The 23,134-nt window shown below is 37.7% G+C and overlaps 1 protein-coding gene across 1 annotated transcript in view; it reads right to left on the bottom strand.

The window, feature by feature from the left end:
• The window catches only part of ITGA1 (integrin subunit alpha 1), a 185,111-nt gene that overhangs the window by 120,249 nt on the left and 41,728 nt on the right, over positions 1 to 23,134 (bottom strand). The window contains exon 2 of the mRNA XM_077117125.1: positions 1,746 to 1,866. Within this exon, the coding sequence (XP_076973240.1) occupies positions 1,746 to 1,866 (121 nt within the window). The remainder of the gene's footprint in view (positions 1 to 1,745; positions 1,867 to 23,134) is intronic.

Below are 23,134 nucleotides of genomic sequence, written 5' to 3'. Positions count from 1 at the left end.
AAAGTATCAAAGCAATCCTTTTCAAATACACACACTGCACTTGGGTAGTGGGTCAGCAAGTGTCCCTTCATTAAGCATATCGTAACCGAGATGGAGCCACATGTTTCGTTTCTTTTTTAAATCTGATGTTGATGAATTTCTAAAACTTAGGCAGTGAATATGATTTATGAAGGTGCCCACCTCTGGAAAAAGCTCAATAACAAAATGTTCTGTGTAATATGTCAATTATTCCGTAGTTCATTCCTTAAGGTGAGTCTGTATTCCATCTGATTTCATAAACACTCACTGAATATCCAAACATGTTCCTACAAATTATTTTGAACTACTAGTGCCTGGATCTCTTTAAAACAATATGCTGCTACCATGCCATCCTTAAAGGTTTGGGAATTTAGGTTTTTGTAGTTTATTTCAATTCAGTTGGCCACATCTTTTGGTGGCCCTGACTTTTCATTAAAATCATTGCAAATATGGAATGTAAAATGAAATTAGACAGTCTGATGCCTATATACGTTCAAATGTTCACAAACTCTCATACACATACTCATATATAAAGTCTAGTACTTACCACAAAGATAGTTATCAACATTTATTTTTTAATATAGCTGTAAAAAGAAAAAAGCACTAGATGAAGTGTGGAAAGGCTTGAATTCTACTTTCATCACTGGCACTAAGGAGTTGTATCTCCCTGGGAGAATCATATTCAAGTTTATTTTTTATGTGTCAGTTTCATCATCAGTGGTAATAGGATTTTAAACTAGAATCAGTTGCCCAGCCAACACATAATCATTGAGTACAGATTATGTTCACGACATGGTGCTAGATGCTGCCCTTGATTTCCAGCCAATTCCTTACTATATTAACTTCTACTTCTAATGTGTATTCCAGTTAGAGATTTCCAACTATTTGGGTAGCATCTTGAACTCCAACCAGGCTCAACTTTCAGATAAATGGATTTTTCTTTCCAACATACATCTCTGTTAATGACTATCCATATCCCAATGACCAGTCTAGAAATTCTGGAATACCTCTGAGTCCTCCTTCACCTTTATTTGCCATTTTCAAGCTTCCACCAAGACTTAATGATTCATCAAAATATATTTTGGATTACACCTTTCTTTCATTCCATCTGCCCCCAATATAGCCTAGGGCCTCATGCCTTAAACACAGGATTGCTGTTCTTGCTTGCCTTAGATTTCCCAGCTTTCTGACATTCACTTTTCCAATCCAATCTACTTTCAATTTCCTAAGTTTCATAAAATGACATCCAATCACCTCTCAATAGCCTCTACATAAGTTTAAGCTCCTTTGTCTGGTTTTTTAGGTCTTTCATTACCCTTCCCCACCCACCTCCCCAAAGTCAGCTCTGTTTGTTTACTGCCACACTCACTTATTTTCTAGCCTACTCCCTTATATTCAACTGAGCACATTCAAGATCTCTAAAATGAGAACAATTAAAGAACCATTTCCACATCAACACAATTACTGAACAATGACTATTCTGGATAACGACCTTTCACCAGGTCAATCCAGACTTCAACAAAAATCACTAACCACTTCCTTTAAGGAATACTGCCAGGGAATTTTTCTTTCTTTAAGTCAGTTTCCATTACCAAATGATTAGACCGCATTTCTACCATAAATGATTCATTCTGTTAAAGGCTCATTCATAAAATAAGCTGTAGGCAAATAATACGTTCCATTTTCTTAAAATAACTAAACAACAACAACAAAACTTACTGGCTTACCATTTTCCTTCTTCATTTTCATATTGCTGAACGGTATACCCAAACATGTCCTCCACTGGACCGCTGAAAGTCATTGAATTTTTCACATCAACATTAAATGCTACGCAGAAGCCTAGAACAACTTTAACAGGGGAAAACAAAGTCCAGTTACACAGAGTAACGTAAGTTTCCATCATGTTTTCAATTATGGAAGGCATTCCTGAGGTTACCATTGTAAGTCGTGCTCTTGTTAAAAAGAATAATGAAACTCGAATAACGAGACCCACAAGAAAGACCTATGGTTGCTACTGACTGAAAATCAACATAATGGCTTAAATAATGCAAGTATAAACATTCAAGCAAAATGCCATAGTAAATTCGTGTCTACACTATTCCCACAGCTAAAGATTTCAGAATGTGCAGGAAAGAGCTGGCGGAAACTCATTGCCACAAATGACTAATGCATTTGCAGATAATTTTTCAGAAGTGAGTCCTACAACAAGCCATGGCCAGTTGTTAAACATAAACAGCTTCCTATTCAGCTTCTTAAAATTTTCCCATTTCAAATATGAGTATCACCCTTTAAAGTCTTGGGGAGAAGCTTTCCTCTCGCTGTTTCCCAAGGGAAAGGCAAGCCCATTGCCCCCACTTGGTGAGGGTTTAGCCTGAAATATGATCTGCTTCCTTCTCTGTATCAAACAGTGGGTGGGAGCTCTACTTATTTATTAAATCCTACTTATAGTGTTGTTGGTAGTGATAATCTTACAGGTCATGTTGCAATCAGAAGATGTATCTAGAGGGTCTCTTTAAAACCTGGCCCAGAGTAGATAATTCAGTGAGGGTTAATGCTCTTTAGTTTCTTGGAGTCCAGTTAATGGAAACCCTTTAAAAGTCAGATCATCTCCTAAAGGGATTCTGGAATTATATTCTCAAATGGATGGTACCAAATCCCATCTTTGGTACTGGTTTTGGAAGTGTACTTGTGATGTTCCAAAGTATTCTCCTCCAGATAGAACTAATAATGTAGAATTCAAACAGAACTTCTTCATAAAAGCGCAGTCTCATAAGTTACATTCAAAAGTATTAATTCACTCTCTTTTGTTAAAACCATGATATAGCCACAAGGATTCTGAAAATTACCTTTCCCAAGTCTTGAAGAATAAGATTTTGAGTGGATTTAATAATTCCAGTCTCTTAACCCTTACCCACTGTAAACTTTTCCATACATATAATCTAAATCCAGACTGCTATAATTCATAATCTTGCAAATTGGGTAAGAATATTAAGTGCTTATTAAGTGCACAGGATTATATGCAATTTAGAGAACTTTTTTCTTAAATAAACAAAATAGATATTTGTATAAAGCTATTTATGAAGACTTCCTTGATACCCCCCACTGAGAAGTAATCTTTTATTTAACTGCTTGCTATGGGTTGAATTATGTCTTTCCAAAAGATATGTTGACATCCTAATCCCTGGCACCTGTGAATGTGACCCTATTTGAAAATAAGGTCTTTGCAGATTTATTCAACTTAAAATGAGGACATACTGAACTAGGGTAGGCCCAAATCCGATGTCACTGATATCCTTATAAGAAGAAGAGAAACAACAGAGGACAAAGGCCAGGTGAAGATGCAAAAATTGGAGTGATGAAGCTACATGCAAGCTGAAGAATGCCAAGCCTGGCCAGGAGCCACCAGCAGCTCAGAAGAAGGCAGGGATGGCCTTTTCCCTAGAGTCTTCAGAGGAAGCATGGCCCTGCTTGGTTTCAGAACTCTAGTCTCCAGATCAGATCTATGAGAGAATACTTCTGCTATTTTAAGCCATGAACTGGTAATTTGTTGTGGCAACTCTAGGAAACCAATATACTACTAAAAGCTCTTTTCTTTCTTTCTTTTTTTTTTAATCCTTCAGGAGGATATTTACCATATACTTTTACACTGTCGTTATCTGTGTGAGATTTGTTTCCTTAATTGGAAGATCCTTAGGGGCAGGGTCTCTCCTATGCATCATTCTTATCCCTTGTCAAAATCTAGCACAGCTCCTTGCACACTGATGAACAATAACACATTTGTAGAATGAAAATACATTGAAGGAGGAAGTTGTAGAGATCAACTGGTAATACTTCATCTTAGTTAAAAAATACCTTATGGAGATGGAAATTTTCAAGTCAGTTTTTTTTGTTGTAATTTATTCTTTGCCTTAACCATACCCCTGGAATCAAACCTATATTTCCTTTGGAGTTTGTGATAAAACCTCAAGGTAATGCATCACTCCTGCGTCCTTCATTGAACAAACACATACAAATGACTATGATCCCTGAGGTCACTTCCAGACTTCAGCTCTATAATTCTAAGTGAATAGTTGTAAATAGTTGTAATAGAACTTTATGGGATGAGCTATAGAACAAAGCTGTGACTGACACTTTAAGTCTTTAGCTGGCTACTGAGGTTCTACAATTATATTAGAGTAGGTGGTCTTTTTGATCCTCAAGGCAGATCCCAAATCAAGTTAGATTTTTAAGGAAAGGGAAAGATGTGACTTGGCAGTGAGAAGTAAATGTGTCACAAGGACTGGGGACAGTCTCTGTAGGTAATGAGGTATAGAATAGGAGAAACATGGTTGTAAGATGATGAAGTGATTGGCCTGGCTGACTCGGAAAGTGCAGGAAAAGAACATCTGGGTAGCACAGGTCTTTAGGGGTGAAGGAGAAAAGCTGTATACCATCTTCCGCAAAATAAACTCTCATATATTTGAAGACAGTTTCAAACACTGCTCACTCTCTACTTCAAACTAAATGGTACAGGCTGCTATCCTTTTCTCACAGGTTTGGCTGTTTTATTTTTGGGCACATTCAAAAGACTATTGTGATACAAGAAATGCATAAAATAGTACTTCTACTGTGCAGTTTCTCAGCTTCAGCCCTACTGACATTTTGACTAATTTTTTTTTTATGAGGGGCTATTCTGTGCATTGAGGGGGTGTTTAGCAAATATCCCTGACCTCTATCCACTTGATGTCAGTAGCACTCCCAAGTTGGGACAATTAAGAATGTCTCTGGACACTGTCAAATTTCCCTTAAAGTACAAGATTCCCAGGGAGTCTTAACATACTGCTGTTAAGGTCGGAGAAACACAGGTCTGTAACACAGCTCCTCTTTTTTCATAATATTGGTACAGGTAACAAAATTTACTCAAATTGAAAGTACATTCCATCCTTTAAACAAAGGGGGAAAGAGCGTCTTTTTCATCAGGGTCAATTTCACCTCATTTGAAGGCATTTTCCAGCACTTCATTATCTGTAGTACATGACCTATCAAAGGCCATTCTTGATATTCCTTGACATAAGACCAAGAGCTTTTGGTTTCCTTTTTGGGCCTTCTTTGGGCCTGTTTGTTTATTCTGCGTGTTGTGTAAAGGTTTAGGGGTGTGTGCTGCACTTTTTTTTCAGTTCCTGTTAGAATTCTAAAGGCAATTTGCCTGAAGTGATTGTAAATCCTTTTCTTTCATGTATTCTGAGGCACCAAGGAGCCTGAAGCACAGGGGATGACATATAAAAATAGTTTACATTGTGTCCTTTTGATTTAAAGGAAACCATAAACAGTAAACCAGCTTCTCATAACCTAGTTCAATATTCATTTTGTTATACTAAGATGTCTTGGACCTTTATGTAAGAGAAGTAAAGCAAAATCATGCTCAATCTCAACCAAAAAAAAAAGAAGTAAATAGACTGAGGTGGCTGAAGGGCAATAGAGGGATGATATTGAAAATGAAATTAAAACACAGACAACAGATTTCAAAAGTAAATTCTACTTCCACATGTTTCAGTAGAAGAGTTTCTTTCCTTAATAATAGCCACACTATTGTGCCATATTGTGTATGAGTTGTTACTTTTCAAATGCTTTATCTTGTTTAATCTGCCAGCAACCCCACAATTAAATACCATTACACCATTGTGAAAATGAAGTGAAAGGGCCTAGGATGGTGGAGAAATTTGTCAATGTCTCCATAGGATTCGCAAATCCAAAGTATTATTCACCACTCACATGGATTTTAATTTTATATTTTAGGCCTCAAACTGGAAAGGGCTAGTAAAAGGTGAAATGAGGATGGGTTTAGAAGTAAAGCCACTTATTGGCCCAGGTAATTCCATCTCCTGGGAGGCAATGGTGGGCAGAGTTTGGAACTAGGCTTGTCTTCAGTGGAGATAGGCTGGGAAGGACGTGGCTGAGGATGTGGGGAATGATGGGGAAGAGAAATCATGGCTACAGAGCTCCAGGTAAAGCTTCATAAGAGACTTCAGCTAAGATACTCATGTTCAGGTAAAAATCAAAATGAAAAGCTTACCCCTTTTCCAATATGGTTATATAAGCTATATATCTAAGGGCTAAAAACAGAAAAGGAAGATGCGATTCCTGTTGTTGAAGTATTTCTCTTGTAAAAGAGATCATTTTGCATAATTTCTTTATCCCAGGATGGAATTTGATGCAGAAGACAATAAAATGAGAGAAACAGAGAGAGAAGTAACCTATAGCTCTGTAGAGCCTGGCTGGCCACTTACAAACATTTTCATATAAATAATCTTGGTAACTATTCAATAACCTGTGAAGGTTAGACAGGGTGACATGACCTCTGTTTGTGCATTAGGAAACTAAAGCTGAGCGGAGGTAAGCCAAGATCAGGTTCTGTCTAAAGTCGGGTTCAGTTGGTAGAAGAGGCGGGATTTAAAATCCCGGTCTTGTAAGGATATAGCATAAACTTTCTGTGACTTTAGTATTACTGAGTTGGTCAGATTAATAAAAATGAAAATAATAACCCAGCTAATCACAACCCTCAATTGGCTCATAAGAACTCTTAATCATCTTGTGCTTTTGGAGTGTTTGCAGCTAGCACACCCGGGAAGTTGAAAGAAGAGGGTAGAACCTGATCAAACGAAGTTCTCCTTTCTCCATGCATAAAGAAGAGTCACTACAGCTTGTTCGATTGTTGACTTCTTAATGATGATAGTTTCTTTTGGACAGAATGACCCAGAAATTCTGATCTAGTAATCTCCAGGTTGAAGTGTTTAATTGTCAATTGAATTCTGAATATTATGATTTTCTAGTTCAAGACAAGAGAATATGAAATAAATAGGGACAAGGAAGATGTTAAAATGTTATCGGCTTTCTTTCAACAACTTCTTACACATGTTCATACAATTTAGAAAATAATGGGAGAAACCATGTAATTAACCTTATTGCTATTATTTTAAACATAAAGCATGTAATGATGGTTCAAAATTATGATAGAGAACAATAATAATTGTATTTTACAGTTGATTTTTTTCTAAACAAATTGTTAGGTAGTATAGAAAGATAATGGACTTTGGAGGCATATGAATCAAAGTTTAATCCCATACCTTTCATTTAGCATTTTTTATTTAGTCATTTAAATTTATTCAACTAATCTACAAATATTAACCGAGTCTTTGCTTTGTGGTAGACACGGGCTTGGCTCTGGAGAGACAATCACTAAAAGAAAATGCCCCGCTCTCATGGAGCTTTTAGTCCAGCTGGGAAAAAGTCTGGCATGTGATTTAACCTCTATGATCCTCAATTTATCATATTTAAAATGACTTACAAATGTCTTCTAGATATTGGTTGCTGTGAAAAATGTAAAGTATTCATGTAGTTATAGTGAATGCTCAATAAATGATAGTTAAGTGCTTTCATAGGTAGAATTCAACGAATTAGTTTACCATCTGGTAGTTGAGTCTTCTTTTAGGATTCCCCACCATGCCCATCTGATGACCATTTGTATTTTAAAAAGTGATCCAGATATATTGCATCAGTGGGGCAGGACAGGTTCATTGTCTCACTTCTACTTCAATTTCCTGTTTCTAAACATAAATACAAAGACCAACCAGTGTAAAGAAAACCTCAGAGGAGGATGTAGGCCTTGTGGGGGAGAAGTGCAGGTGACATTTGTCCTTGCAATTAGATCCCTGGGATTCCCATTGCAGTCCCTTAAGAGGTTCTTCTACACTTTCCAAGGGCTGAGCTAATCCCAAGGAAGATTTTTCTTTCACTCGAATGAGAATCTACTCACATCTAATCTACTTCAAGTATTGCATGTCTATTTCAAGGACAGGACACGCCTGCAGAGACCTTTTCTAGTGTATCCAGCCTGCGCCAATTGAGCCATGAAATGGAGATATCTGAGAACCAGAGAGCATGCCACAGGCAATGCAACCTCTGCTTTGCACAGTTGCATAGCCTTACACACACCTCAACCCCATGCAGGTACATGCTGGCAGCTCTTGCCTCTTGCTGTGGAAGGAGGACATTCACCTCTGCTCAAATGGATAAAAACTCAGAAGGTCATACATGCTTACTATAACTATTAGAGTGATACATTTGGTCTTTTCTATAATTGAGTGCAAATTTACTCTTTTCCCCTTTAAATTCTGACAATAGGTATTCAACTTCGAGGCAATCTAGGGAGTCGGAAGGAAAACAATCTAAAGATCAGAGTTGGTGAAAGTCGGAAGCCCTTTTCCCCACCTTGTAATATATAATGAAACATTGTTATAATACCAGTTCTGTAGATCTGAAATCTTAATTAATTACTCTTAATAGGCTAAGCAAATTGAATCTCAATTTTGATGTACATGATACCGTAAAAGATAAAATTTGAACTGACTATAAATGAATGTGTCTAGAAATGTGTATTATTACATCGTGCAAGCTCATATGACCTCTGTAATGATTAGTTTTACATCATTGCAGTCTTGAGAAACAGAAGCCAAAGAACTCTAGATGTAAAGACACAGGAAATAAAGAGAATGAAAATAAGACAAATAACAATAGCACCTTGACCAAAGAGTCTAGAATCAATATAAGTTTTTGGAAATAACACAGTGATCTCAAATACAGGAAATCTATAATTATCGGGAAAAAAGTGTATCCAACTCAATGTCTTATTAAGACAACTGGAACTGCTCTACAGAGTTATGCAGAAAGAAAATGTGGACAAACAAATCTCAGCTTTCACAGTTGTCCCATCATTGTAACATGTCAGCAAGATGTTTACCTCCGTCAGCAAGCCCAGAGCACACACTTCAGTATTCAAACATTTTCCAAGTTTCATCCTGGGAAGCTCCTTTTTAACTTCAGTTTGCTGTAGTGAGTGAATTGTTTTGACTTTGAATGCTAAGGTTCTGTGGTCTCCTGTTATTACAAATGATATTTGAGCCTCAAAGTGTGTGCGTGCGTATCTGCACATTTATATGTGGCAGGAGGGAAGGAGGCAAGGAGGCATAATTCTTGGCACATCCTAGGTGTTTCATACAAGTTTGTTAAATGGAGCAGGATGGAGTAAACAGAGAAATGAAGATTTCTAGCACAAAGGTCATTCTGGCTGTAAGAACTTGTACCCTTTCGTAAGTGCTTCCCAGAATACTAAATTCCAACAGAGTGTTTCCCAAACATCCTTTGTTAAAAATCCCCCTTTTACATTTTTCTACATAAGTTTGTTCCTACACAGTGTTTATCTTTCTTTGTAGTATCTACAGGCTCGCTTCCCATATCTGCCCATCACAAATTGTTGCCTGCTATGCCAGGTCTTCTCACACTGTCCCTACTCCTTCCTGATCTCTGAAAATTTTCTTCAGCTTTCACACCCAGCTTCCACCACCCTATCAGCATCATCTTCTGGCTGTGTGTTTTACAGGATTAAAAAGCTGCGGAACATCAGGGATCCTGAACCCCACTGAGGAAAAGACGATTCGTATGTTTATGCAAACAACATGAACACAGGACTCTGCTCTCCAGTTTCCCTGGCATCCTAGGAGCCGAATCATTAATTTCTGTAACTGCACAGCATGGAGTGCTGCGTATGAAAAAGTGGACCGAACTTCAAAACGAAACAGGGCTGCCATCTTATTCAAGTATTTACCCAGAAAGTCTGAGATGGAACATCTTTGGCTGAGTAAGCACCTGAGTAAAAGTTGTACCTTTGTTTATGTAACTTTTTCAACAGATTGCATTAATTTACATATCATACCTTCTCAGTGAAACATATGCGGCAGTAACATATTGCCCGTCTTGAAGTTACTTTTATGTGTATGCATGACAGGTAGTTTTGAAGGCCAAGAGTGCATACAGGAGTATATAACCTGGTAAAATAAATGCTTCACCCTCCACCTGGTAGATTTAACTGGCAATTTCAAATCCCAGGTCTTAATAGATTCCATTATTGATTCTACAATATCATTTGTCAGGCTGAATTTTCTGGATGGCTGGAGTGTGAGCTTTTGAAGGCCATGTCCACGTGAGAGGCTTAATGGGAGACAAGGTTACTACCTCGGCTATTTCCACTGCTGCTCTGGGGCCAGGGAGTTAACCTACTTCTTTGTTATTTGCTTGTTGGTTTAATAGCCCCAAGGAGATTAGGAAATTGACAATCATTTATTGCACTATGTATACTACCTCTTTTCTTTCCTGACCCACAAAACTACCTGTTTTTCATACTAACAAAAATAACATTACAACTGGCAGCGTAAGTTACCATATATATCACTAAGAAGAAATTAAGTGTAAGTTAATAAGATTGATTAATTTGTTAAAAATCTGTTAACAAAGGTACACTATTTTTCAGGTTTTTTCTTCTAAGACATTAATGGACAGAGCATGAGAGGATTCTGAGATTAAGCCAATCACATCACAAACATGTGAGGGACAAAAATATCCAATTGCCTAGTGTCCAAGTAGAAAAAGAAATCCAAAGTCGATCTCTATTTCCTTAATTATGTTATTTTTAGCAGTTTGGTGCTAAAGTTGTTTGAAGAAAAACACGCTTAGGTATAATAAAAAAGAAAATAGAAATGAATTTAAAAGAATACCGTAACATTATCAAATACATATTACTTCTAAACATTTATTTAGATTGTTCAAATTTCAAGGAGTCAATGTTTAAAGCATTTAAACAATGTGATCCTTCAGGTTGCAATATGGTATTACCTATAAAATAGCACTGGGGTTCCTCATTTAGTGAAATTCCAACACATGAAAAAATATGTTAAATTAAGCTGCAATTCTTTTTAGATTGCAAAATAATTACTGGTGTTTAGAGCCAGACACAACAAGATTAAGCAAGATTTTAAGAACACAGCCAACTAATGAAATTAGATCTCCCAACAATTTATTTTGCCACGGACCTCAAAGAGATACTAGACTTAATGTGCCTGGAACTCTCATTTTTATTTGCCATATTGTTCAGAAGCAGGAGGCAAAGTATACAGATTTATAGCATTCCTTTTTTTTTAATTTTTTAAATTTTATTTATTGAACATACCAGCATCCCAACACAAACATTCTTACCATAGGATCATTCCATTCTACATCTATAATCAGTAATTCACAGTGTTATCACATCGTTGTATATTCATCATCATAGCCTTCCTTTTTTGATGGAATATGATTACCTAAATGCTTTCTGGTTCAACACACGAGTGGTCAATGATGAATATTAATAAATTAAGGGCTTCATGAAGTTAATTAACAAAACGAAACATTGTGTAAACTCTGATGGTATACCCCAATCAAAAACAAAATCTAAGACACGATCACTCATCCTAGAGGGACCTAACTGGCAATTTTAAATTCCAGGCACTAAGAAATACCTGGAATCGATTCTCTTATACCACTTAATAGGCTAATTTTTCTGAATGGCTCAGTAATTCCCCTAACAATACATTATCCTTTAAACTAAAATGATTCTGTATAATCTTCCTCCCTTCCTACCTGGTTTATTATAGTACTTTTCCATTACATTATTCACTACCAAGCATTCTTCTCATTCAAAAGGCCTCTGGTACTTCTGGTACTTAAAAATCTTCCAGTTTATCAAGAAGAAATAATGCGAGGCAAAATAATATAATTTGTTATTCACCTGAAAACATTTGGAAAATGAATCAGAAATTACTTTAAAGTACATTGGGGTTTGTTTATACGAGAAGAGCAAAAAATCTCAGTAGCCTGGAATGTCGAAATATCTCAAAAGGCAAGGGTCAGAACAATGCTTGTTTTCTTTTCAGATAAAAGAGATAGCTTTTTGAGGCTTCCTTCTCTGTTTTGAGATAGCTCTGAACTTTGTTTTCTTAGCTATAATTGTTGCTAAGACCACACTGATCTTTTTAGCACTTAGAACATTAGTTGAGCGGTAACATCCTTGGATTTAGTTCTATTCCTATCTCTTTGCATCAACTTTTACATTCTTTCCATTAGTCTACTGGAGTAACTTGCAATTGAAGTAAATACAGATGTGATAGTCAATATCCCCAAGGACTGGCAGCCAATATTTTCCTTAAAAGGAAGCATTCTGGTATTTTGAATCATAACACTCGCAACTAAGTACTTGTTATATACAAGGATCTTAAAATTCAGGGTAATGTTTACTTCTGGAGTGAGGCAAGGGGAAGGAGAACAGGATCCAAAAGGAGATGCAAATTTAGTTTAACTTCATATGTTTTTAAAAGAAAATGCTTACTCCCCACTCCTGATGTCTTCTTTCCATGTGGGGACAACATCATGAGCTGTGACACTTCTAGTCTACTTCTATACGTACCCTCCCTCTTCATTTTTCTCTTAGAATGAGCCAGCTTGCATAAAGAAAACACTTTGTTCTGTTTCTCCAATGTCAGGCCATGAGCTGGTGCCCAGGAAGCAAGGGTGTAAGACTGCCTAGTTCTGGTATTGGGAATATCCTTTATTAGTTGATATAAGTTATGCTCTTTAATATCAGTTTAATAAAGCGTTTTGCTCCTTTTTCTGATTCTTTGTCATTTCTCAATCAGTTCTGTCCTCCAGTGAAGAAGAGATTTGCCAATTATTGGGCTTCCTCAAAAATTCTGACTGTTTTATTTCTTATGAAAAACAAAGTATGGGGAAATGTTTAGATTTCACAAAGCCAGTGAGTGGGGACACCTGTGTTTGCTATATTATTCCTCATAATTTTCTTGTTTGCTTGAAATGTCTCATAATTTTAAAATGCTATAATGATCATCATATTTTTGAAGATGTGTTGACACTACAAGACTTCACCAATTCCTGTTTAATTTCATGAAAATTTCCCCTGATTTTATAACTGCATTAACAATGAAGTTAGAGGAAGCACAATGCCATTCTTGTTTCTTACAGCTGCAAGAGGGCACAAAATACAAGAACTTGAATAGATGCTCTTTATTATCTTTACCCAAATCCTATTCTCTACAATCTCATGACTTTCAATGACATTGAGAGCAAGGGATACAAAAGAAGATATAGGGTGGTACAAAGGTGGCTCAGTGGTAAGAATTCTTGCCTGCCAAGCTGGAGACCCAAGTTCCATTCCCAGAGCCTGCTCATGCCACGCCACGCCCCCCCACCCCACAAAAGAAGAAGATATAAAGAAACATGATTATGAACAGGGGGAGATATGGATAACTCAGAGACAGGCAAAATGAAGAATCAGCCTGGTAAGAATGTAGCCAAGGGTGGTTACCATGGGAGCTGCCATCTCACACTCAAACTCTGGGTGCATTTGACTGAAGTTCAACTTGCAAGGGGAAAATAAATCTAAAGATTTTGGAAATGAAATTGGCACTATGATTAGCCAAGGTTCATTGGGATTAAACAAAAAATACTGACTTGAAAAGATACTGACTGCTATAATTCTTATTAGTTCCTTTCCTTAATTTCATCAATATTTGTCCACTGTCTGGTTTATTTTATAGACAAGGACTGTGCTATTTAGTATGCATGGGCTATTGCCTCATCAGAAAAGTGCAGACAAACCTGACCCATGGCACTGAGAGTTACACTAAGAAAGAGACACATATGCTGCTACAGGAACTCATAATTCTTTACCCTGGGAAAAGTGTAACATAAGAAATATGGAAGCAAATCAACTAACATTTATTTACTCTCCACTGGTCATCTTTATTTCATACACACCAAGCACTCAGAGGAGATGCAAAAGAAACAGGTATCACCCAAGTTAGCACTGTCCAGCATGCTGTAGGTGGACCAGAGAATATAAAGATGGATGGAAGAGGAAAAGAAGAAATGCCAAGAAGAGCTACAAGCATTAGCAAGGTTAAACCGGATATAGCAAGATCATGGCAATTATAACAGGCAGTAAATAAAGGTGCGTATTTGACAATTTGCCTCAAGTATGTACACCTTAGAAAACTTTCTAAAATTAATCATTTATCACCATTTCATGTATTCTTGCGCTCTTGGTTCTTATTGTTTGAATCTTTAAAGTGGCAAAAACTGGCACAGCCAAACAATAACAACTAAAAAATCTCACTCTTTGACATCAATGGGATCTAATTCCACATTTTCTCAGAAGGATGTCTTGTATTAAAATACACTCATACATGGCTGTCTGTGAACTCATCAACTTGTCTTCTTTTCTGTTGCCATAGTGAATATTTAAAAACGTATCTCTGATTATATCACTGTCCTATTCTTGGAAGTCTCTCTGGAGCCCAATAAATGTTATCCCTCTCCCTAAAATAACATTTGAGTCCCATTAAAATGAGGCCTCATTCCACCTTTCCAATTTCATTACCACTCCTTGGCTAAGAATGTCAAGTTTTGGCCAATCTTTAATATTTGAAATTCCCTGTACCATCTTGTATTCTCATCTAAACTTCTGCTAAAATTGTTCCCTCTTCCGGAAATTCCTTTCTTTACTTCTTATCCTGGTGAACTCCCATCCATCCTTTAAAACTTACCTCAAGGTCACCCTCCCCAACTTCCCCCATAGTTAATTAGTCTTTCTCTGAGTTCCAATAGAACCTTTACATTTTTACCGCATAGGACATATATTATATTACTTAGTCACTAGTTTACACATTCTATCCCTCTTTGGGACTGTAAACTACTTAAAAGTTAGTAATGCATACTCCCCACATCACTGCCCAGTACAGTTTCTGGACATGACAAAGATGTCTTGCTGACTCCTAATATCCATTTCTCCTTTTTCTTTAGTAATAAAATCTTTTATTCAAGTGAGCAGTACAGATGGCCAAAAGCAACTTGCAGCTACATATAACTATGTAACTAAACACTGGCCAGTGAAAAGACTGTGGAACTTCCATGAAGCTCCTTTACCAGAACTGCCTCACCTGAGAGGTTTTGCCTTTTTTTGCCCATTCACTTTCTCTTCCCTTAATTAGAAATTTCTCCATAATATCTAGAGTTCCAACAGCCATGCTGGACTACGACGTGAACTTGAGGATGGAAGTCAAATGCTACAGCAATCCTGAACTTCGTTCCGATGGACCTTTTTTTTATGTTTTATGTTATTTTATATTGTTCACATTACTTTTTTTTTTTTTTTTTTTTTTTTTTTTTATTAACGGAAAGAAAAAAAAGAAATTAACACAACATTTAGAAATCATACCATTCTACATATGTACTCAGTAATTCTTAACATCATCACATAGATGCATGATCATTGTTTCTTAGTACATTTGCATCAGTTTAGAGGAACTAGCAACACAACAGAAAAAGATATAAAATGTTAATATAAAGAAAAGAAATAAAAGTAGTAGTAATAGTAAAAAACAACAACAACAAACAAACCAACAAGCAAACAAAAACAAAAAAAAAACCCTATAGCTCAGATGCAGCTTCATTCAGTATTTTAACATGATTACTTTACAATTAGGTATTATTGTGCTGTCCATTTTTGAGTTTTTGTATCTAGTCCTGTTGCACAATCTGTATCCCTTCAGCTTCAATTACCCATTGTCTTACCCTGTTTCTAACTCCTGCTGAACTCTGTTACCAATGACATATTTCAAGTTTATTCTCGAATGTCCGTTCACAACAGTGGGACCATACAGTATTTGTCCTTTAGTTTTTGGCTGGATTCACTCAGCATAATATTCTCTAGGTCCATCCATGTTATTACATGGTTCACAAGTTTATCTTGTCTTAAAGCTGCATAATATTCCATCGTATGTATATACCACAGTTTGTTTAGCCACTCTTCTGTTGATGGAGATTTTGGCTGTTTCCATCTCTTTGCAATTGTAAATAACGCTGCTATAAACATTGGTGTGCAAATGTCCGTTTGTGTCTTTGCCCTTAAGTCCTTTGAGTAGATACCTAGCAATGGTATTGCTGGATCGTATGGCAATTCTATATTCAGCTTTTTGAGGAACCGCCAAACTGCCTTCCACAGTGGTTGCACCCTTTGACATTCCCACCAACAGTGAATAAGTGTGCCTCTTTCTCCGCATCCTCTCCAGCACTTGTCGTTTTCTGTTTTGTTGATAATGGCCATTCTGGTGGGTGTGAGATGATATCTCATTGTGGTTTTGATTTGCATTTCTCTAATGGCCAGGGACATTGAGCATCTCTTCATGTGCCTCTTGGCCATCCGTATTTCTTCTTCTGGTAGGTGTCTGTTTAAGTCTTTTTCCCATTTTGTAATTGGGTTGGCTGTCTTTTTGTTGTTGAGTTGAATAATCTCTTTATAAATTCTGGATACTAGACCCTTATCTGATATGTTATTTCCAAATATTGTCTCCCATTGTGTAGGCTGTCTTTCTACTTTCTTGATGAAGTTCTCTGATGCACAAAAGTGTTTAATTTTGAGAAGCTCCCATTTATTTATTTCCTTCTTCAGTGTTCTTGCTTTAGGTTTAAGGTCCATAAAACCACCTCCAGTTGTAAGATCCATAAGATATCTCCCAACATTTTCCTCTAACTGTTTTATGGTCTTAGACCTAATGTTTAGATCTTTGATCCATTTTGAGTTAACTTTTGTATAGGGTGTGAGAGATGGGTCTTCTTTCATTCTTTTGCATATGGATATCCAGTTCTCTAGGCACCATTTATTGAAGAGACTGTTCTGTCCCAGGTGAGTTGGCTTGACTGCCTTATCAAAGATCAAATGTCCATAGATGAGAGGGTCTATATCTGAGCACTCTATTCGATTCCATTGGTCGATATATCTATCTTTATGCCAATACCATGCTGTTTTGACCACTGTGGCTTCATAATATGCCTTAAAGTCAGGCAGCGCGAGACCTCCAGCTTCGTTTTTTTCCCTCAAGATGTTTTTAGCAATTCGGGGTACCCTGCCCTTCCAGATAAATTTGCTTATTGGTTTTTCTATTTCTGAAAAATATGTTGTTGGGATTTTGATTGGTATTGCATTGAATCTGTAAATCAATTTAGGTAGGATTGACATCTTAACTATATTTAGTTTTCCAATCCATGAACACGGTACGCCCTTCCATCTATTTAGGTCTTCTGTGATTTCTTTTAACAGTTTTTTGTAGTTTTCTTTATATAGGTTTTTTGTCTCTTTGGTTAAATTTATTCCTAGGTATTTTATTCTTTTAGTTGCGATTGTAAATGGGATTCGTTTCTTGATTTCTACCTCAGCTTGTTCATTACTAGTGTATAGAAAAGCTACAGATTTTTGAATGTTGATCTTGTAGCCTGCTACTTTGCTGTACTCATTTATTAGCTCTAGTAATTTTGTTGTGGATTTTTCTGGGTTTTCTACATATAGTATCATATCGTCTGCAAACAGTGATAGTTTTACTTCTTCCTTTCCAATTTTGATGCCTTGTATTTCTTTTTCTTGCCTAATTGCTCTGGCTAGAACTTCCAACACAATGTTGAATAATAGTGGTGATAGTGGACATCCTTGTCTTGTTCCTGATCTTAGGGGGAAAGTTTTCAATTTTTCCCCATTGAGGATGATATTAGCTGTGGGTTTTTCATATATTCCCTCTATCATTTTAAGGAAGTTCCCTTGTATTCCTATCTTTTGAAGTGTTTTCAGCAGGAAAGGATGTTGAATCTTGTCAAATGCCTTCTCTGCATCAATTGAGATGATCATGTGATTTTTCTGCTTTGATTTGTTGATATGGTGTATTACATTAATTGATTTTCTTATGTTGAACCATCCTTGCATACCTGGGATGAATCCTACTTGGTCATGATGTATAATTCTTTTAATGTGTTGTTGGATACGATTTGCTAGAATTTTATTGAGGATTTTTGCATCTGTATTCATTAGAGAGATTGGTCTGTAGTTTTCTTTTTTTGTAATATCTTTGCCTGGTTTTGGTATGAGGGTGATGTTGGCTTCATAGAATGAATTAGGTAGTTTTCCCTCCACTTCGATTATGTTGAAGAGTTTGAGGAGCGTAGGTACTAATTCTTTCTGGAATGTTTGATAGAATTCACATGTGAAGCCGTCTGGTCCTGGACTTTTCTTTTTAGGGAGGTTTTGAATAACTAATTCAATCTCTTTACTTGTGATTGGTTTGTTGAGGTCGTCTATTTCTTCTTGAGTCAAAGTTGGTTGTTCCTGTCTTTCCAGGAACCTGTCCATTTCTTCTAAATTGTTGTATTTATTAGCGTAAAGTTGTTCATAGTATCCTGTTATTACCTCCTTTATTTCTGTGAGGTCAGTAGTTATGTCTCCTCTTTCATTTCTAATCTTATTTATTTGCATCCTCTCTCTTCTTCTTTTTGTCAATCTTGCTAAGGGCCCATCAATCTTGTTGATTTTCTCATAGAACCAACTTCTGGTCTTATTGATTTTCTCTACTGTTTTCATGTTTTCAATTTCATTTATTTCTGCTCTAATCTTTGTTATTTCTTTCCTTTTGCTTGCTTTGGGATTAGTTTGCTGTTCTTTCTCCAGTTCTTCCAAGTGGACAGTTAATTCCTGCATTTTTGCCTTTTCTTCTTTTCTGATAAAGGCATTTAGGGCAATAAATTTCCCTCTTAGCACTGCCTTTGCTGCGTCCCATAAGTTTTGATATGTTGTGTCTTCATTTTCATTTGCCTCTAGGTATTTACTAATTTCTCTTGCAATTTCTTCTTTGACCCACTTGTTGTTTAAGAGTGTGTTGTTGAGCCTCCATGTATTTATGAATTTTCTGGCACTCCGCCTATTATTGATTTCCAACTTCATTCCTTTATGATCCGAGAAAGTGTTGTGTATGATTTCAATCTTTTTAAATTTGTTAAGACTTGCTTTGTGACCCAGCATATGATCTATCTTTGAGAATGATCCATGAGCACTTGAAAAAAAGGTGTATCCTGCTGTTGTGGGATGTAATGTCCTATAAATGTCTGTTAAGTCAAGTTCATTTATAGTAGTATTCAGGTTCTCTATTTCTTTATTGATCCTCTGTGTAGATGTTCTGTCCATTGATGAGAGTGGTGAATTGAAGTCTCCAACTATTATGGTATATGTGTCTATTTCCCTTTTCAGTGTTTGCAGTGTATTCCTCACGTATTTTGGGGCATTCTGGTTCGGTGCGTAAATATTTATGATTGTTATGTCTTCTTGTTTAATTGTTCCTTTTATTAGTATATAGTGTCCTTCTTTGTCTCTTTTAACTGCTTTACATTTGAAGTCTAATTTGTTGGATATTAGTATAGCCACTCCTGCTCTTTTCTGGTTGTTGTTTGCATGAAATATCTTTTCCCAACCTTTCACTTTCAACCTATATTTATCTTTGGGTCTAAGATGTGTTTCCTGTAGACAGCATATAGAAGGATCCTGTTTTTTAATCCATTCTGCCAGTCTATGTCTTTTAATTGGGGAATTCAGTCCATTGACATTTAGAGTTATTACTGTTTGGATAATATTTTCCTCTACCATTTTGCCTTTTGTATTATATATATCATATCTGTCTTTCCTTCTTTCTACACTTTTCTCCATGTCTCTCTCTTCTGTCTTTTTGTATCTGACTCTAGTGCTTCCTTTAGTATTTCTTGCAAAGCTGGTCTCTTGGTCACAAATTCTCTTAGTGACTTTTTGTCTGAGAATGTTTTAATTTCTCCCTCATTTTTGAAGGACAATTTTGCTGGATATAAGAGTCTTGGCTGGCAGTTTTTCTCTTTTAGTATCTTAAATATATCATCCCACTGTCTTCTAGCTTCCATGGTTTCTGCTGAGAAATCTACACATAGTCTTATTGGGTTTCCCTTGTATGTGACGGATTGTTTTTCTCTCGCTGCCTTCAAGATCCTCTCTTTCTCTTTGACCTCTGACATTCTAACTAGTAAGTGTCTTGGGGAACGCCTATTTGTGTCTAATCTCTTTGGGGTGCGCTGCACTTCTTGGATCTGTAATTTTAGGTCTTTCATAAGAGTTGGGAAATTTTCAGTGATAATTTCTTCCATTAGTTTTTCTCCTCCTTTTCCCTTCTCTTCTCCTTCTGGGATACCCACTACACGTATATTTGTACGTTTCACATTGTCCTTGAGTTCCCTGATACCTTGTTCAAATTTTTCCATTCTTTTCCGGATAGTTTCTGTTTCTTTTTGGAGTTCAGATGTTTCATCCTCCAAATCACTAATTCTATCTTCTGTTTCTTTAAATCTGTCATGTAGGTATCCATTGTTTTTTCCATCTTTTCTACTTTATCTTTCACTTCCATAAGTTCTGTGATTTGTTTTTTCAGTTTTTCTATTTCTTCTTTATGTTCAGCCCATGTCTTCTTCATGTCCTCCCTCAATTTATCGATTTCGTTTTTGAAGAGGTTTTCCATTTCTGTTCGTATATTCAGCATTAGTTGTTTCAGCTCCTGTATCTCATTTGAACTATTGGTTTCTTCGTTTGACTGGGCCATTTGTTCAATTTTCTGAGCGTGATCCGTTATCTTCTGCTGGCGTCTGGGCATTTAGTCAGATTTCCCCGGGTGTTCGACCCCACAGGTTGAAAGATTTTTCTGCGCAGTCTCTCGGTTCTGTTCTTTCTATCCTGCCCAGTAGGTGGCGCACGTGGCACACGCCTGTCTGTGGGTTCCACCAGCGAAAGTTGCTGTGGGTCCCTCAACTCTGGAAAACTCTCGCCGTAGGGGAGGTTCGGCAACCGAAGCGTCTTGGAAGAATGCCAGCCGGCCCGGGGTTCCAAACGCGGGGAGGGTCGCCGGCGGAGCTGGTTCTCCCAGATAGTCAGCCGTTCCAGGATGGGGTACACTGTCCCTTTAATCTCCCTCGTGGCTCCGGGAGCTGCTCTGTATTATCTCCACTCCCCCAGTAGTTGTTCTGGAGGAGGAAAGGTGAGGGCGGCAAGGCTGTCGAGGCTGGTGGCGGAGGAGCACGGTGAAGGCGGGGGAAGAGGGCACCGTGTTGGTTGGAGAGCAGCCGGAGCAGGAGGGGGAGGAGGGGGGTAGGGAGGTCGGGCGGCTCGGCTGCTGCGGGGCGCGTGCGCCGCGCGGCGGGCCGGCGGAGAAAGAGAGGGGGGTAGGGAGGTCGGGCGGCTCGGCTGCTGCGGGGCGCGTGCGCCGCGCGGCGGGCCGGCGGAGAAAGAGAGGGGGGTAGGGAGGTCGGGCGGCTCGGCTGCTGCGGGGCGCGTGCGCCGCGCGGCGGGCCGGCGGAGAAAGAGAGGGGGGTAGGGAGGTCGGGCGGCTCGGCTGCTGCGGGGCGCGTGCGCCGCGCGGCGGGCCGGCGGAGAAAGAGAGGGGGGTAGGGAGGTCGGGCGGCTCGGCTGCTGCGGGGCGCGTGCGCCGCGCGGCGGGCCGGCGGAGAAAGAGCCACATTACTTTTTTTTTTTTTTTTTTTTTTTTTTAAAGGAAAGACAGAGAGAAGGAAGGAAGGATAGAAGGAAGGAAGGAAGGAAGAAAGGGAAACATTTTTAAACATTTTCTTGTTTTATTGTATTCTGTTTCTCCGTTTTTGTTACATGGGCTGGGGCCGGGAATCGAACCGAGGTCCTCCGGCATAGCAGGCAAGCACTTTGCCCGCTGAGCCACCGCGGCCCGCCCGCCACATTACTTTTTAAGTCACCGTTTTGTTGGTTCCCAGCAACCCAATCTTAACAGATTTCTCGGCACAGTCATAAGTATTTAATAAACCTTGCTGAATGAGCAAATGTATAATGAGATTAATATTATTTTAAACAATTCTTATTTTTAATAATTATTTAATTATCTCATGTAAGCCTGCATTTCCATAATACCTTGCCCAGCCATTGTTTTTTTTTTTTTAGTAAAATTCAACTAAACTGTAAACTCATACACCTCCTTTTTTATCAGCCAAAGCACAGCTTTAAAATATATTTTGATTTAGAAATACATTTCTTTGAAAAACTTCAACTTACTTAAAAAATTATTACTCCTATATAGACTCCTGCAACAAAATAACCTTGCTCTAAACTATTACTTTATGATCACATAAAAAATTCCAATAGTTACAGCTGTGACCCATGAAAAGTAATATTAGTTGACACTGAATGAGCTGTCAGAAAACTCTTAACTGTAGCAAAGAGCAGGGTAGTAAAATCAGATGGAATAATTTAGAAGTAAAGTAAAATGTCTTGGGTATGCATGTTCTCTGAGAAAGCTTTCCTCAGAAAATATGTTGCCATATGTTTTATGGAGCCTATAATACATCATATAATGGTACAAGAAGGTTTTAAGAAGACCTGTACCATTATAGACAGAATGCATCTTATAAAAATTGTATGGATAATTAAGTGACATTAGACTAAGAGTACTTTTTACAAGGCAATAGTCAGGATCCCGAGGTTTCTATATAGGAGCTTAACCTAGTAAAAGTTCATTTTACCTTCTTTTCAAAGAGGCCTCTTCCCTCTACTGATGTAACACCAACATAAGAGATCAATTTCAGTTTTTTGACAGCTTACCAAAACTGAACAAGTTAAAAAACTAAACTAAACTGTTTTGAGAAATGGCATCTGGAAAAAACATATATAAGAATTTAGATATTTCTGTTAGAATCATAAGGGTCTTGCAAATAACTAGAATATCTGTCAATATTTAAGTCTGCTGTCAGGTTCCCCGAGATAGTGTTGTGTCTCTCTTCTGTCTTAGTGCATGTAATATTTAATTAAATATTGTAATTCCTGCAATAGAATCCATTTCACTGATCCTAGGTGTAATATGATTGTGTTTATTATGATTTCCTAATATTGACAGAAATCCTTTGGACTGACCCCTAGGTGTAATAAATGATTGCATTAATTATGACTTCCTATTATTTGACAGCATTAGTGAAAATGTATCACATCTTATATTGGAAGGTATAAGGACAGTCTTCCTATTGTTTAAATGGACCTGTGTATTTAATCTGAAACCAGCAGTTGACTCCTACCTTACACCAACTGAGGGGTTCAGTAGGTGCTGCCATGATTTTAAGTGCTCCTGCCACTACGGCCTCAGATTATTGGTCCAGGAATAAGCATCAGCTCTAAAGGGAGGCATCTGGTTTCTTATCCTCCTGGCAACAGCTGATTAATTCTAGGGTGACCAATCAGAATTCTCTCAACTCCCTGATACCTTGGCACAGTCTCCTATCCTGATGGAGAAGGCGAGGGAACAGGAGGCTCAGGCACTGATGTGGTTTTGTTCCCAGCCAGGAAGCAGGTATACAG

The sequence above is a fragment of the Tamandua tetradactyla genome, chromosome 9 (genome assembly GCF_023851605.1).
Source record: "Tamandua tetradactyla isolate mTamTet1 chromosome 9, mTamTet1.pri, whole genome shotgun sequence".
In the NCBI taxonomy this organism is placed as follows: Eukaryota; Metazoa; Chordata; class Mammalia; order Pilosa; family Myrmecophagidae; genus Tamandua; species Tamandua tetradactyla.
Note: the sequence above shows the minus strand (reverse complement) of the source record. Positions and strands in the feature narration are given on the sequence as shown.